The sequence below is a fragment of the Canis lupus genome, chromosome 9 (assembly GCF_048164855.1).
Source record: "Canis lupus baileyi chromosome 9, mCanLup2.hap1, whole genome shotgun sequence".
NCBI lineage: Eukaryota > Metazoa > Chordata > Mammalia > Carnivora > Canidae > Canis > Canis lupus.
Genome location: NC_132846.1, coordinates 36,557,441 through 36,571,107, shown reverse-complemented (window position 1 = coordinate 36,571,107; position 13,667 = coordinate 36,557,441). Strand labels below are relative to the sequence as shown.

At 34.6% G+C, this 13,667-nt stretch overlaps 1 protein-coding gene across 7 annotated transcripts in view; it reads right to left on the bottom strand.

Annotated features, from left to right (window-relative positions):
* LRRC9 (leucine rich repeat containing 9) overlaps positions 1-13,667 on the bottom strand; it is a 120,205-nt gene that overhangs the window by 87,839 nt on the left and 18,699 nt on the right. For all 7 annotated transcript variants that reach the window (XR_012036707.1, XM_072838783.1, XM_072838785.1 and 4 more), the window contains 3 exons: positions 9,113-9,268; positions 6,393-6,589; positions 5,397-5,528 (listed from right to left, as the gene is read on the bottom strand). Coding sequence is in view for 6 of the 7 variants with exons in the window: in XM_072838783.1 (XP_072694884.1) it covers positions 5,397-5,528; positions 6,393-6,589; positions 9,113-9,268 (485 nt within the window). In the remaining variant the exon portion in view is untranslated. The remainder of the gene's footprint in view (positions 1-5,396; positions 5,529-6,392; positions 6,590-9,112; positions 9,269-13,667) is intronic.

Below are 13,667 nucleotides of genomic sequence, written 5' to 3'. Positions count from 1 at the left end.
ATGTTCACTTGCATATGGAACAGGCCTTCCAAACTTATTCATCACCTGCCTCTGAGCCTGCTCCTCCTGAGTGTTTTCCATCTCAGTCTATGGTACCAGCATCTAACTGGTAGCTTAAGTTAAAATCCCAGGAATAAACCTTGCTTCCTCTCTGCCCCACCACTAACCAATTCTTCAGCAAGTCTGTTTGGGCCCTATGTCTAAAATACATCCTGAATATAACCTTATGCCATTAGCATCACAGCTCTCATTTGGACTACTGCAAATAACTTCATAATTAGGGATATAGATGTGAAAGGGGCAGGGTCCCTGCTCTCAGGGAACCTCTAATGCAAGGAGTTGGCCAATAAATAAACAAGACATAAATAAAATCATTTCTAAACTGATAAGGACTTTGAAGAGAGAGAATTTTAGGGTAAGGGTTGGAATGAGGGCTACTTAAGACTGGTCTTGGATAAGATCTTTCAGAGAAGATATTTGAACTAAGAAAAGAAGGAGGGGCCAACTATGTGAAGATCTCAAGAAAACGTATTGGAAGTGCTCATCTGCTCTCTACTGCCCTTACTGGGCCATGTCCTGTCTTAAAGTAGCACAGAATTTGGATTAAGATGAGATTTTAAAGTGGATCAATTTGAAAATGTGAGTGATCTTATACAGGATACACTCACTTGTAATGAGATGTCTGGTTCTTACTGGCTTATCAACCAAGGCCTGAGTAGGGTGTGGGCTAAGATCACAAAGGTGAGCTTCCGGGTGGGTGGTCTGTCCCTGAGACAAACCTATTTAAGAGTGTTTGCCTTTCTTACTAGCGAAGACTAAATCAGTACAGCTAGGAGTTGCCCAGTTACTCTTCCTTTGGAATTGAAAAGTGAGCTGCCAAATCAAACCATTCCCACAGGAGCACACAGTCCATTAGGAGACAGAGATAGGTAGTATTGCAACCATCATGCACTGATAATTAGTTCAGAGGTCTGGCTAAATAGCATCATCATCATGAAGAGTGGGAAACCTACAGTCTCATGTACAGAGGGATCATTCCAAGTCACCAGTTATCTTTACTGATTGATTAGCAAATACCAAGTGCCTATTACATTCAGACACTGTGTTAGATGTTGTAGCATAGTCTAAAAGGAATGTTATGGAGACCTGTGTGCATGGGATCTGGGTCACAATGGAGAGGAGAGAATGAATGCAAGAGACATCATGGAAGGTCTTGGCCTGATTGGATGTGGATACTGAGCAAGAAAATGGGAGTCAATGTTTGTTGAATCTGCGTGACGGGAATGGAGGAGTCAGTAGAGAGGGATGGTTTGTAGGTAGGAAGAGGGAAACAAAACCTAAATATTAAAAACTAAGCATTTTCACATGATCTTATTTAATCTTAGTAATATTTTGTGGTAGATTTTTTTATTTTTCTCATTTTTATAGATGAGGTTCAAATGGGCTAAGGTTCAAATGGGTTCCAATGGGTTGAAGTTATTTTTCTCATTTAATAGATGAGGTTCAAATGACTGTTTCAAGGTTATGTAGATAGAATTTGACCTAGGTTTTCTGACTCTAACTTTACTGTATTTTATTATTCACAGATGAGTTCTCTTTTGAATGTGTTGAGTTTGCCTTGCCAGTTGGACATCCAGATAGAAATATGTAACAGGAATAAAGGAAAAAGACTGTAACTTTAAGTATTTTTTAAAAATTCAGGAATACAAGCAACTGGGAAGAGGATATAGAAAGGAAATAGAAAAATATCTAAGTACAAAAAACAAGAGAGGTGAGGGACACCTAGGTGGCTCAGTTGATTAAGCATCTGCCTTTGGTTCAGGTCATGATCTCAGGGTCCTGGGATCAAGCCCCACATCGGGCTCCCAGCTCAGTGGGGAGTCTGCCTCTCCATCTACCTCCCTCACCTGGCTCGTGCTCTCTCTCTCTCATATAAATATATAAAATCTTAAAAACATACAAACAAACAAACAAAGAGAGGTGAAGTTACAAAGAAGGAAGAGTTAGCAGCATCAGGTACAGTAGAGGCCAGGAGAGTGAGGGCCCATCATTTCATTGGGTACTGTCACTCATCCAGTGGTACCAGAATTTGTGAGCATCCCTAGTGGTGATGATATACATCATTGACTGAGATTAGTTACAGAGAGAGATGGCTATAATCATTCAATAATCTCCAAATGATCTACTCATTTAGTAAATGTACAATGCCCATTTTTAAAATGGCTGGAACTCAATAAAACCTATTAAAATATACATTAAAATCATAAACAAGGGTTTAATAAATACTGTCAACTTACTTGCTGACTTATATTAATATCCTCAGTATAAAACAAGTTTATGCTGCTATAACTCCCTGAAATAGTACAGGAAGAATGAAATCTTTATATATGAGTTAGATTACAGAAAGTCATTATATATACAAAAGTGAAACTGTTAAGTATATATTAAGTGATGTGGAAACAACAAATAGTAGTTATTTATGGAGTTATGAATTCAGCCAGCCCTATGCTAGGTGTTGTGATTTATGAGGTACATGAAACATTTTATCTGTCCCCAAGGAATTTACGTATTGTTTTGTGATGTTTTGAACTTATTTCTTTAAATTTTAAATGCCCCATATCTATAACCAAGTTCAAAGCTTCTCAAACACAAGGACAGTGTCTTTTATGCTTTGGAGTCTTGACTTGACCAATGTCATCTGTTGTCAATGGCTAACTCAATTGGTAATACATAGATAGATAAAATGAATCTGTAATAATGCCACAGTGGCAAAAATCTACTCATCAAGGAAGTCTCTATAAAATAAGGTCTTTTTTAAACTGAAAAATATAGTCCTTTTATCTCATAAAATAAATGAAGCTAAGAATATATGATACACAATTAGAAATCTGCAATGCTCTTTTGCTAAGAAAATAAAGGCTATTTTGACAGAAAATCTTTGTATTTGGGTTTTAGCTCTACTTAGTTTTTTTATTTAAATCCTAAATCATTGGCTTTAAAAGTATTAATAAAAGAGAAGCCAGTGTTTAAATAACTAGATGTTTAGCACATAGAGGAATTTAAAGCACTTTAGTAGTTATTTCCTTTTTTTAAAAAGTAATCTCTACCTCCACCGTGGGGCTTGAAATCATGACCCCCAGATCAAGAGTTGCAAGCTCTTCCAACTGAGCCAGGCAGGCACCCCAGTACTTATTTCTTAACATCTGTAAAAAATCACAGCTAAGGTGGTCAAGCTTGTGGTACACTAAAAGTAAAAAACAATTCTTCAAAATCTGCCAGCATATATTTGATTTTCTTCTTTTTAAAACCAAGTAAAAAATTGCTAATGCTTATCAAAATCCATCAAAGGTGGGGCGCCTGGGTGGTTCAGTTGGTTAAGCATCTGACTTCGGCTCAGGTCATAATCTCAAGAATCCTGGGATCAAGCCTGACCTGGTCCTGGGATAGAGCTCTGTGTGGGCTCTGCGCTCAGTCTGCTTCTCCCTCTGCCCCTCCCCCTGCTCATGAGCTCTCTCTCTCTCTCTCTCTCATATAAATAAAGAAATAAATAAATCTTTTTAAAAAATCTATCAAAGCTAATTTACTATCAGGCTGAATAGTTACCTAAATGGCTTTTTAGTCATTTTGCTTTTATGTATATTTTTTCTCTATAATCTACTTGTTTTGTGAAGACCCTCCTCTGCAAGTTAAAAAGAAACAAAATAATAATACACAAATCTGTGTAGGTTGAGTGAATATACATGAAAGACTGAAAAAATATTCATGCATCCTGTAGGCAGACACCATTCAATTTTTGCACTTGAAAAATCAAGGCCTTTGTTTATATGAAAATTGGGATGAATACCTTTTATATCTTTGTACATAAAAATCAAGTATTGTGTTTAAGCAAGCAGTGGTAACTGCTGGGCAAATGGATGCAATGACACAAAAGAAAGTATTTTAAAAGGTCTCTTTCTCGCTGGGCAGAACTTCCCAGACTTTTCTACCAGTGTACCCCCAAGGCCCTTGAGAAGCTTTTACTCACAGAGGTAAGAGCTACATATAATACAAACCAGGGGTTTGTTTTAAAATAATCCATAACAATCATTTATTTTTCTTTATAAAAAGTTAATGCAAATGTTGCATTTTACTCCATAAAAGTCGGTGTTTGTTTCAACGCTGACTGTGAGTAAAATCCTCTGGGATGATATATCAAGTCCATTCTGTAGCTTTATGTGCTTCCTGGTTTCTCACCACACACCCAGATTTGCAGTATGTTTCTAGGATTCTATGGCAATCTTTGGCTTGTTCGTGGGCTCCCTAATTTTGAGAAAATGATTGCAGAAATGTGAAAGTAAAAATTAGTAATATTTTTGCGCTGCAAATTTTCTTTCCCTTCTTCCTTCCCTCGTTTTTCCCTTCCTTTCCCCTTCCCTCCCTCTCTCCCTTCCATTCTTAAGAATCACTTCCTTGGTTGTACCCTGGAGTTGAGGCAACACAACCACTTCTTTTTTTTAATAATAAATTTATTTTTTATTGGTGTTCAATTCACCAACATACAGAATAACACCCAGTGCTCATCCCGTCAAGTGCCCCCCTCAGTGCCCATCACCCATTAACCCCCACCCCCCACCCTCCTCCCCTTCCACCACCCCTAGTTTGTTTCCCAGAGTTAGGAGTCTTTATGTTCTGTCTCCCTTTCTGATATTTCCTACCCATTTCTTCTCCCTTCCCTTCTATTCCCTTTCACTATTATTTATATTCCCCAAATAAATGAGAACATATAATGTTTGTCCTTCTCCGAACACAACACTTCCTTGCCTATACCAGTAGGCTTCGATTTTGAAGTGTGTGTATGCCTGTTTCCTGCTTCTGTTTCTGGTGGCTCTCTCCATTTTTATCTAAATGGGCTTTCCACCCAAATTCCTGGTTTTTAAGTATATGCCTTGTTTTAATTTACAGAGTCCATGTGCACTCTGACCCTGGCTACTTCTGGACAATTGGTTTGACTTTTATGGATCCCCAGGAAATTTGCTAGGGAGCCTTCTCCAGTGTTTGCAACCTGCTGTTGCCAGTCCTGCTTTTGCCTTCCTTCTCTATTCTAGCTTCTTAAACAATATTCAAAATCCAAGGCTTTGTTCGGCTCAGAAATGAACAATATAAACTCATATAAAATGAATACTTGGCCACAGGCTTTTAAAACTTTTATTCTGGCAACAGAAAATGTACTGGAAGCAAATTAAGTAATGGCCAATTTACAGTGGATGAATATTCTATATGAGAAGTGTTTTGAAAATTAGACATTTTGAGACTTTATAAGTTGATATTTTGGTTATCTTAAGCACCTAAAATTATTTTGAAAGCTGTAACTAAATTTCAAACAGATTTACCAGTAACTAAATTTCAAACAGATTTACCAGTCATCAGATCGAGTGCCTTCTTCAAAGTGGATATTTCCCACAGTCTCCAACTCAATTAACAAAAATGGGATCAATAATCCATGACTTTTCTTCTTTTGCTTTACTTCCACACGATAAATTGCTTCAATTCTATTCAAGAAAAAAAGAAATTAGCAAAAACAAAAAATTACATTAAAATTAAAATAGATTTTCTTTAAAGCTGATATTAAAATATAAGGCTTTTGTCAATGGATAAAGAAAGCCTGGTGTTAACAGTTAAACCAAGTAAAAGACATTCTATTTCTGGCAATTAAAATCACTTCAAATTAGATTAACTTCAGGATACATGAAGATTAGAAGGCTACCCTGGCTTCACCACTTATGGCTCTCAGATTTTTTTATGCTGTATAGTAAAATGGGAATATTAATAGTACATACACCTGAAAAAGCTTTTTTGAGGATTATATGCAAAATACTTATAAAGCTCTTAGCAAAGAATTTGACACAAAGTAAGAACCCAATGCATTAGTAGTAGTAGTAGCATTTACACGGCAAACTAACTTATCCATTTAGTACCCTAGTAGATAAAAAATTCACAGTATTTACTAAGTCTTTCTGATTTCTATTTCTAGTTGATACTCAATCAGTTTGTTTCTCCGTGATTCTAGACAACTGTGTATGTGCTTTGCTCAGTCAGATCTATGTGATGAGTTTCTGCATCAGTAGCAGCTCTAATGTGTTTAGTCTGCAGACACTAGAGCAGTGATGTGACAGGTAGCCACTGGGGGGAGTTTGCTGTGCCTAAGTATTGATTGCCTCTGGAAAAAAAAGAGATATGTCAGCTTTGAACCAATGATGTCTAGCTCTACTGGGCCCAGAAACACATTCCATGTTTTACTTCATAATATAATTCTTTCCATGTGTGGAGAAGAGAACGGAGCTCAACCAATAGCCTACAATGTTCTATTCTTTCATGTTTCAAATTTGAACAACTAGACAATTCATAAAACATACTCATCTAGTTTTTTGTTCCAGAATGTTACCCTTTCATTCAAGGCATTTAGTTTGGTCACTATCTTCTGTTGAAGATTTGGTTCTTCTGTGACAGTTTCACAGTTCTTTGATTTTTCAAGTTCAGTTACTTTATTGTTATTGGATCTATCATTGTGCCCTTTGCCAGGTCCCTTGAGCTCAGCAAGTTCCCGTTCCAGCTGTTGAAATTAGTGTGCCAGAGAGCAAAAACTTTTAGTGGAATTATTAAATATATACTTAATGTAAATGAACAAAATAAAAATCTAGATAATAAGTAGGTCAAACTTCATAAAAACAAGCTAAGCATGTGATTACAACTTCAGTACAAGTTTAGTCAGCTAATTTCTCTTGACCAAGGGACAGTCTTAAATACTTCAAATGTGGCAGTTCTTTTAATCAAATATGAGAAAAAGCAAAGAAATGGATTTTTAAATATTGAGTGATGAGTTTGCTTCTATTAAAGCCAAAGTAAAATTGTAACAAATAATGGTTTTGGTATAAATAAAATATCTAAACTTCAAATTAATGTGACTTCTAGCACACCTACTTCTCAATTTTTCAATATTTTTTCCAAGTACTTTGATACTCTGGGGGAAAAAAATCCACTATAGAAAATATACAAAACATATATATAGAGAAGCATATTTTTCCTTTTGCTTCAGTCTCCTATATATGGGTCAACACAGCAAGGTCTTTATTTAACGTTTTGATATTTTGTTTTTTCTTGTTCATATTGGGCTTTTTTGGCATTCATTTGCATTTTTAAGAAATATTGTATTAGGTATGAGTTATTGTGATTACTGAAGTTTTTAGCATTCAGATTTTGGGCCCACAGTGAGTGCCTCACTTGCCTTGCCTTAATTCCAGCTTTGCAGGTTTTCAAGATAAATTGTACTATACATGGAGAGGTGTATATAAATAGAAATTTGCTAATTATCTGTACTCCCCCTCTCTAATGGCTATATCCAGCTGTTAAAAAATAAATTAAGCATATTTATAAAAATGTCTATGGTTTATCTAATCTAGAGGTATTATTTTTTCACATTTGCAGGTTTTACTTAATACATGCATTTCCATGTAAAAATAGATACAAAGTGATTTCCACATACTGGCTCATTTTTTATTCAAAAATAAATTTTGTTAATGTTTCACCTTAAGGATAACTTTCTGTTATATTATTAATTAAAACCTGCTTGTTTTAGAAATATAGTATGTTATATATCAATATAATTAATTATAATTAATGTATTTATAAATATTAAATATATTTTTAAACTTGGTTTTTAATGGTAGTATACTATTCTATCTTAAGAAGGAATAATTTTTTTTCTATATGGTTAAACATTTAGGAAGTTTCCAATTTTTTTGTTTATAATAGTACAGTGATGAATATCTTATGTATGTAAATATTTATCCAGATCCTTAGAGTGCTACATATAGATTTACTGCGTCAAAGGCTACAAGCATTTTCAGATTGTGAATACATACGACCCAAATTACATTCCACCGGTGCTGTAGTAGTGTCACACTCTTGTGTGTGAGTACTGAGTGTGTGAGTACTGCCTGAGTACTATCATGTATCATGCTCTGACAATTTTATAGGCAAAATGGTTGTTATCTTAATTCACATTTGGAAATAATAATCAAGTTGAGCTCTTCTTTCAAATATTTATTAGTCATTTTTAATTTCTTCTTTTATAAAATAGAAGTTTATGTGCTTTGCTCAGTTTTTCTATTTGAATATTTGCTTTTTGTTTTATTTATGACTATTTATACTAAGAATATCATGTTTGTCCAGGATATTAGTTGAAGACATTTTTCAGACTGTCATTTGTTGTTTATTTTTATTAATGATGCTTTTTTAGTACCAAAGCATTTTACTTTTATTTTTTGCAATCAGATCCACATTCTGTTCTTTTGTGATTTCTAGTATTTCTTTTATTTAGCAGGCTGAGATCAGGTAATATCATCTGTATATCTTCTACATATTCTTCAGTTTTTCCAGGTTTTTAAATTTTTACATTTAGTTCTTTTTTCCCCACTGTCATTTATTTTTGGTAAAGTGTAAATTAAGAATCCAATTTCCCTACTCTCAAATAGTTTATTTTTCTGACACCATTTATTGAATGATTATATTTTCTTGCCTTAAAAAAAAACAGTAAGTTCTAATATATACAAAGTTCTATTTGAGGTTAATAATCCTTAATTTTTCAGAGTCTACTTTTGGTAAAGGAAATCCAATTTACTCCAAGTAAAAAAAGCACACATAATATAACTACTAAAGTATAGCTTGATTTAAAGTTCCCACCTTGTTTTAATACCTGAATAGTATAAACAAAGGGCTATTTTAGCACTTTAGGTAAAAAAAAATGAATTTTGAGCACAGCCTGAAGGTATCTAATAAAAATGCAACTGAAGTAACTTTAATAAATCTCTAAAACTTTTGGAATCATACTGAATTATGCAGCTTTTAAAACGTTTATAAATTAATAAGCCTATACCTTTTTACAGTTGCAGACTTCTAAGCACACAATGAAGCTTAGTCAACATGTGGAATCAAAAGTTTGGGGACAAACTTGGAAGTATTAATAAAATAATTACTTCTATACATGTATGTAAATATAAAGTTTAAAAGATAATGCTGTCTTATCACCAGTTTTCTTAAGATATGGCTACTGAAATTTTACAGTATTAGATCTTACATTTTTTTTCACAAAGCTAAATAATTTTATTCTTTCTTCTGGCAACTTCTGTAATTTGCATTTTTGATCATTCAGTTTTTCAAGGTCTTCATTAAGATGCCTCTGAACAGTTTTTATACGCATATTGTAATACATTATTTTTTTCATTGCTGTGGTCTAAAATTGAAAAAAAATAGATTAGCTGAAGCAAAAAACATTATAAGTAATTATTAGTGGCATTACAGAAATGTGCGATGTTCTATATAACCACTGGAAAGTTTTGCATGCTCAATACTAATAATGATGATAGTTGAAATGATAACGGCTAGAGTGCTGTATTTATTTATTTTATTTATTTATTTTTTAATTTTTATTTTTTTATGATAGTCACAGAGAGAGAGAGAGAGAGGCAGAGACACAGGCAGAGGGAGAAGCAGGCTCCACGCACCGGGAGCCCGACGTGGGATTCGATTCCGGGTCTCCAGGATCGCGCCCTGGGCCAAAGGCAGGCGCTAAACCGCTGCGCCACCCAGGGTTCCCCGGAGTGCTGTATTTAAACTTAATAAGCAAAATACAAAATTCCAAAGATTTTCTTTGTGGGTAAGTGTAAGGCATATTCGCATTTATTTTGAGGATGACAACGTAAAGAGCCTCCAGACAGAATTCAGTTTACAAAATATCATTTAGCTTAAGAGGTAGTACTATCAAAGCAAAAATGTAACTACATTATTCATATTTGATTATTTTAGGTAAAAATACATTGAAAAGCATTAAAAGCAAATGTAACATTATTCAATTCAGTTTTTTAAAGCATAGCTAAGAAACCATTGATTTGATGGAGATTTTTCCTCAATTCTCTAAAAGGATGCTCTAAATAAACTTGTTTTATTTAGATTGAGCAAATAACTAATTGTCAATCTACTCATTACCCAGATACCTTAATAAAAGTGGATCACTCAGTTATTAATAAATACATGATGACAAATCAATTATTGAAAAGTACACCAGCTATACTAAGACTATAAATACAGCTAATATTCATAAGCAATATTAGTAAAAAAAGAACTAGCTGGCGACAAAATAAACAAATCAGTTGCACTATTAAATGTGACCTAGTTTTAATTGTTTACCTGAAATTCTCTTCATTAGGAAACCTGTACCTCAAATAATTTGGAAGGCTTCTACACTGTTCTGGGATTGTATTTTCAGATGCAGGCTCTTGTTATGTGATTTATTTGGTAGAGAATGGATAATCAAGGTCCCATCAGAATTATTTGGCATAAAAGATGGAACAGACACAAATATGTGGCATGATGAACAGGCCAAAAGAATTCCTTTGCCCACGCATATTATAAAGTTTTGAAATTGAAACCACTACATTCCTCCACAAAAATAAGGTACTAATAACAGAACAGTTCGGGGGGAAAATGTGTTTTAGGATCATGATTAAGATATAAAAAACTTCCTGATAAAGAAGAGCTTATTTTGGAAGTGCAAACTGAGTTTGAAGAAAAACTATAACTAAGGAAATGGCAAGTCATGTTTCTTAATTATTTGTCTATTTGTAGAAAATGGAAAATCCAATAAAGAACGCTTTGAGTCAACAGCAGCTAAAAAATTTCTAATGAATTCTTAAATCTAAAACAAGAGAACGTGGGTAGAGACAGGATTGCTAGATCAAATATAAGATGCCAAGTTAAATTTGAACTTCAGTTAAACCATAAATAATATTTGAGTATAAGCGAATAAGTATAGCTAAGTTTAAGAAGTATGATATTAAGACAATATTTGTTGCTTATCTGAAATTCAAATTTAACTTGGAGTCCTTAGGTGGGGGACAAAAAAAATACTGCTTTTCTTTGTTTTTAATTTTAAAAAAATATTTTATTTATTTATATGAGAGCAAGAGAGAGAATGCATGAGTTGGGGAAGGGGCATATGGAGAGGGAGGCAGACTCCCCACTAAGCAGGGAGCCCAACATGGGGCTTGATCCCAGGACCCTGGGATTATGTCTTAAGCCGAGAGCAGATGCTTAACCATCTGAGCCACCCAGGCACCTCTAATTTTTATTTTTGGGTAAGTAATATATTCATGTTTCTAACACCAAAATAATTGAAAAGTATATAATGAAAAGTCTACTTCCCACACCTGTTTCCCATCTGCCCAGTTGCCCCACCTTCCACAGATAAGTACTGATAGAAGTTTCTAGTATATCCCTGCACAGTTTCTTCCTCTGTACTTTTGTGTTTTATTAAGAATATATCTTTACCTGCATTTGGGCACACATACTGTGATATTTTACTCTTCCTGAACACTTTCAAAATCACTTACTGTTCATAACAATAAATAAGAGTCATCAATCAGGGTTTTTTGTTCTTGTTTGAAATTATATACTAAGACTTTGGAAAAGTAGGGAAGATTATGTTGTAAGTTATAAATACATGGTAAATCAACTTTGTAGGCTTACTATATTCAATTTGTTTTGTGTTTGGACTTTTGAGAATGTCGAAGTCATTTTTCACTCAAGTCCACTTTGGTGGAATTACTCGATTACAGTAAAAAACTTTTTTTAAAAAGTCTAACTAAAATGGTAACTCCAGTTGCATGTTTGTACTAACAAACAAAATTTGTTCCATTTGCTTCTTTGATTACCAAAAATAAAGAAAAGTCATAGGCTTAGCTACAGTTTCATAGTGGTTATTTTTATAGCATTTAACAATTAAAATGGACTTTTATGCCAATTAACTCATTGGATCCCTACAATAACACTCAGGACAGGTACTGTTTTTTATCATTACTATTTTAATAGTTCAATAAACTTTAGTTGGGAAGGGAAAGGCCTTGCCTAAGTGACAGGTTGTAACAGATACAACTGGAGCTTGAATCCAAGTCTTCTGTTTTGAACTCTCATATTCTTCCCTCTTTTCCATGCTGACTCTCTGGTGGTCCTCCTGACTTTACTTGCCTTTTATAGTTTACATAAACAGCTCCACGAGTGAAAATTTGAAGAATCAACAGTACTCTGCTCAAGAGTTTATCACATCAGAGAATTGCCACAACCTGGCACAACCTGTCTTCTTATGAATGGTAATGAAGAAAAAGCATCTTGAAAATTCATATGCAATAATAAATACTTTGAACTTAAAAAATCATCTTGATCTAAATCAAAACTTGAGCCATATTATATATCTTATTTTTGCCTTAAAAGGGTGAAGAAAGAGAAGATATAAGGAATTATATATAAGGAATTGCATAACAATTCCCAATTTGTTCTTTTAATGATACTACTGACATACACAAAACTAAACCAAATGTATGACAGTCTTACCCAGAATGTCAAAAGAACCTGCCTCTCTTAGTTCTCTTCTTCCATCTCTTCTGCAAATTCCTCCTGCTAGAAGAAGGAGGAATTCCCCATTTATACCATTCCCTTAGTGATTTATCCAGTCTCTAGCTCTATGCACCATCTTTCTGCCTTCAACCCTCATATTCATATCTCCAACCCAGGCAACTCTCTTATATAACAGACTCATATCCCCAACTATTTATTGAATATATCCTCTTAGATGTTGAAAAGATTGCTCAGAATTTACATGCCTAAGGGGCACCTGGGTTGCTCAGTTGGTTAAAGTCCGACTTTTGATTTTGGCTCAGGTCATGATCTCAGGGTTGTAAGATCGAACCCTGGGTCAGGCTCCATGCTCAACAGAGAGCCTGTTTCTCTCCTTCTCTCTCTGCCCCTCTCCCCACTCTAGCACAAGTGTGCTCTCTCTCTAAAATAAATAAATCTTTTAAAAAAGAAATCTTTTACATGCCTAAAATTAAACCATGATTCTTCCTTTTAACCTACTCCTTCCATATTCTTCCTCATCTCATCAAAGAGCAACTTCTTCCCTCCTGCTGCTCAGGCCAATAACTTGGAACTATTCTCTATTTCTTTCCTCTGCACTTCACATCCAATCTATCACCAAATTCAGATGGATTCCACCTTCTACTACAGAATTTGACTACTTTTCACCACCTCTTCTATTAACACCTTGTATCAAACCATCAACATCTCTCATCCAAGTGACTGGAATCTAACTGGTTTCTCTGTGCTCACCTTCTCCTTCAAATCCTTCATTCTTAATCCATTAGCCAAAAGGATCCCTTTAAAACAGAAGTCAATTTGACTCTCCTCTTAGAAATTTTCCAGTGGCTCCACCTTATTCAAAGTAAAAGCCAAAGTCTTTATAACATCCTACAATCTCATATGATCTCCCCTCACCACCATTCCTGTCTTCATCTTTTCCTTCCTCTCACTTACTCAGCTCCACCCACACTAACCTCCTGTTCTTTAAATATGAGACGTATGCTCCTGTCTCAAGTTCTTTACATTTGCTGATCCCTGAAAAGCTTGCTCACTTACTTCCTTCAGGTCTCTGCCTGACTGTTGTCTGAGTAAATCCTCTCCCAACTCTTCTGTATCCAATAGCCAACATTCCTCCCTCTGTCCCTAATTAATAATCCTGTTTCCTTCATGCTTGCTTTATTTTTCTCCATAGCATTTATCACTACCTGACATACTAGTTGTTT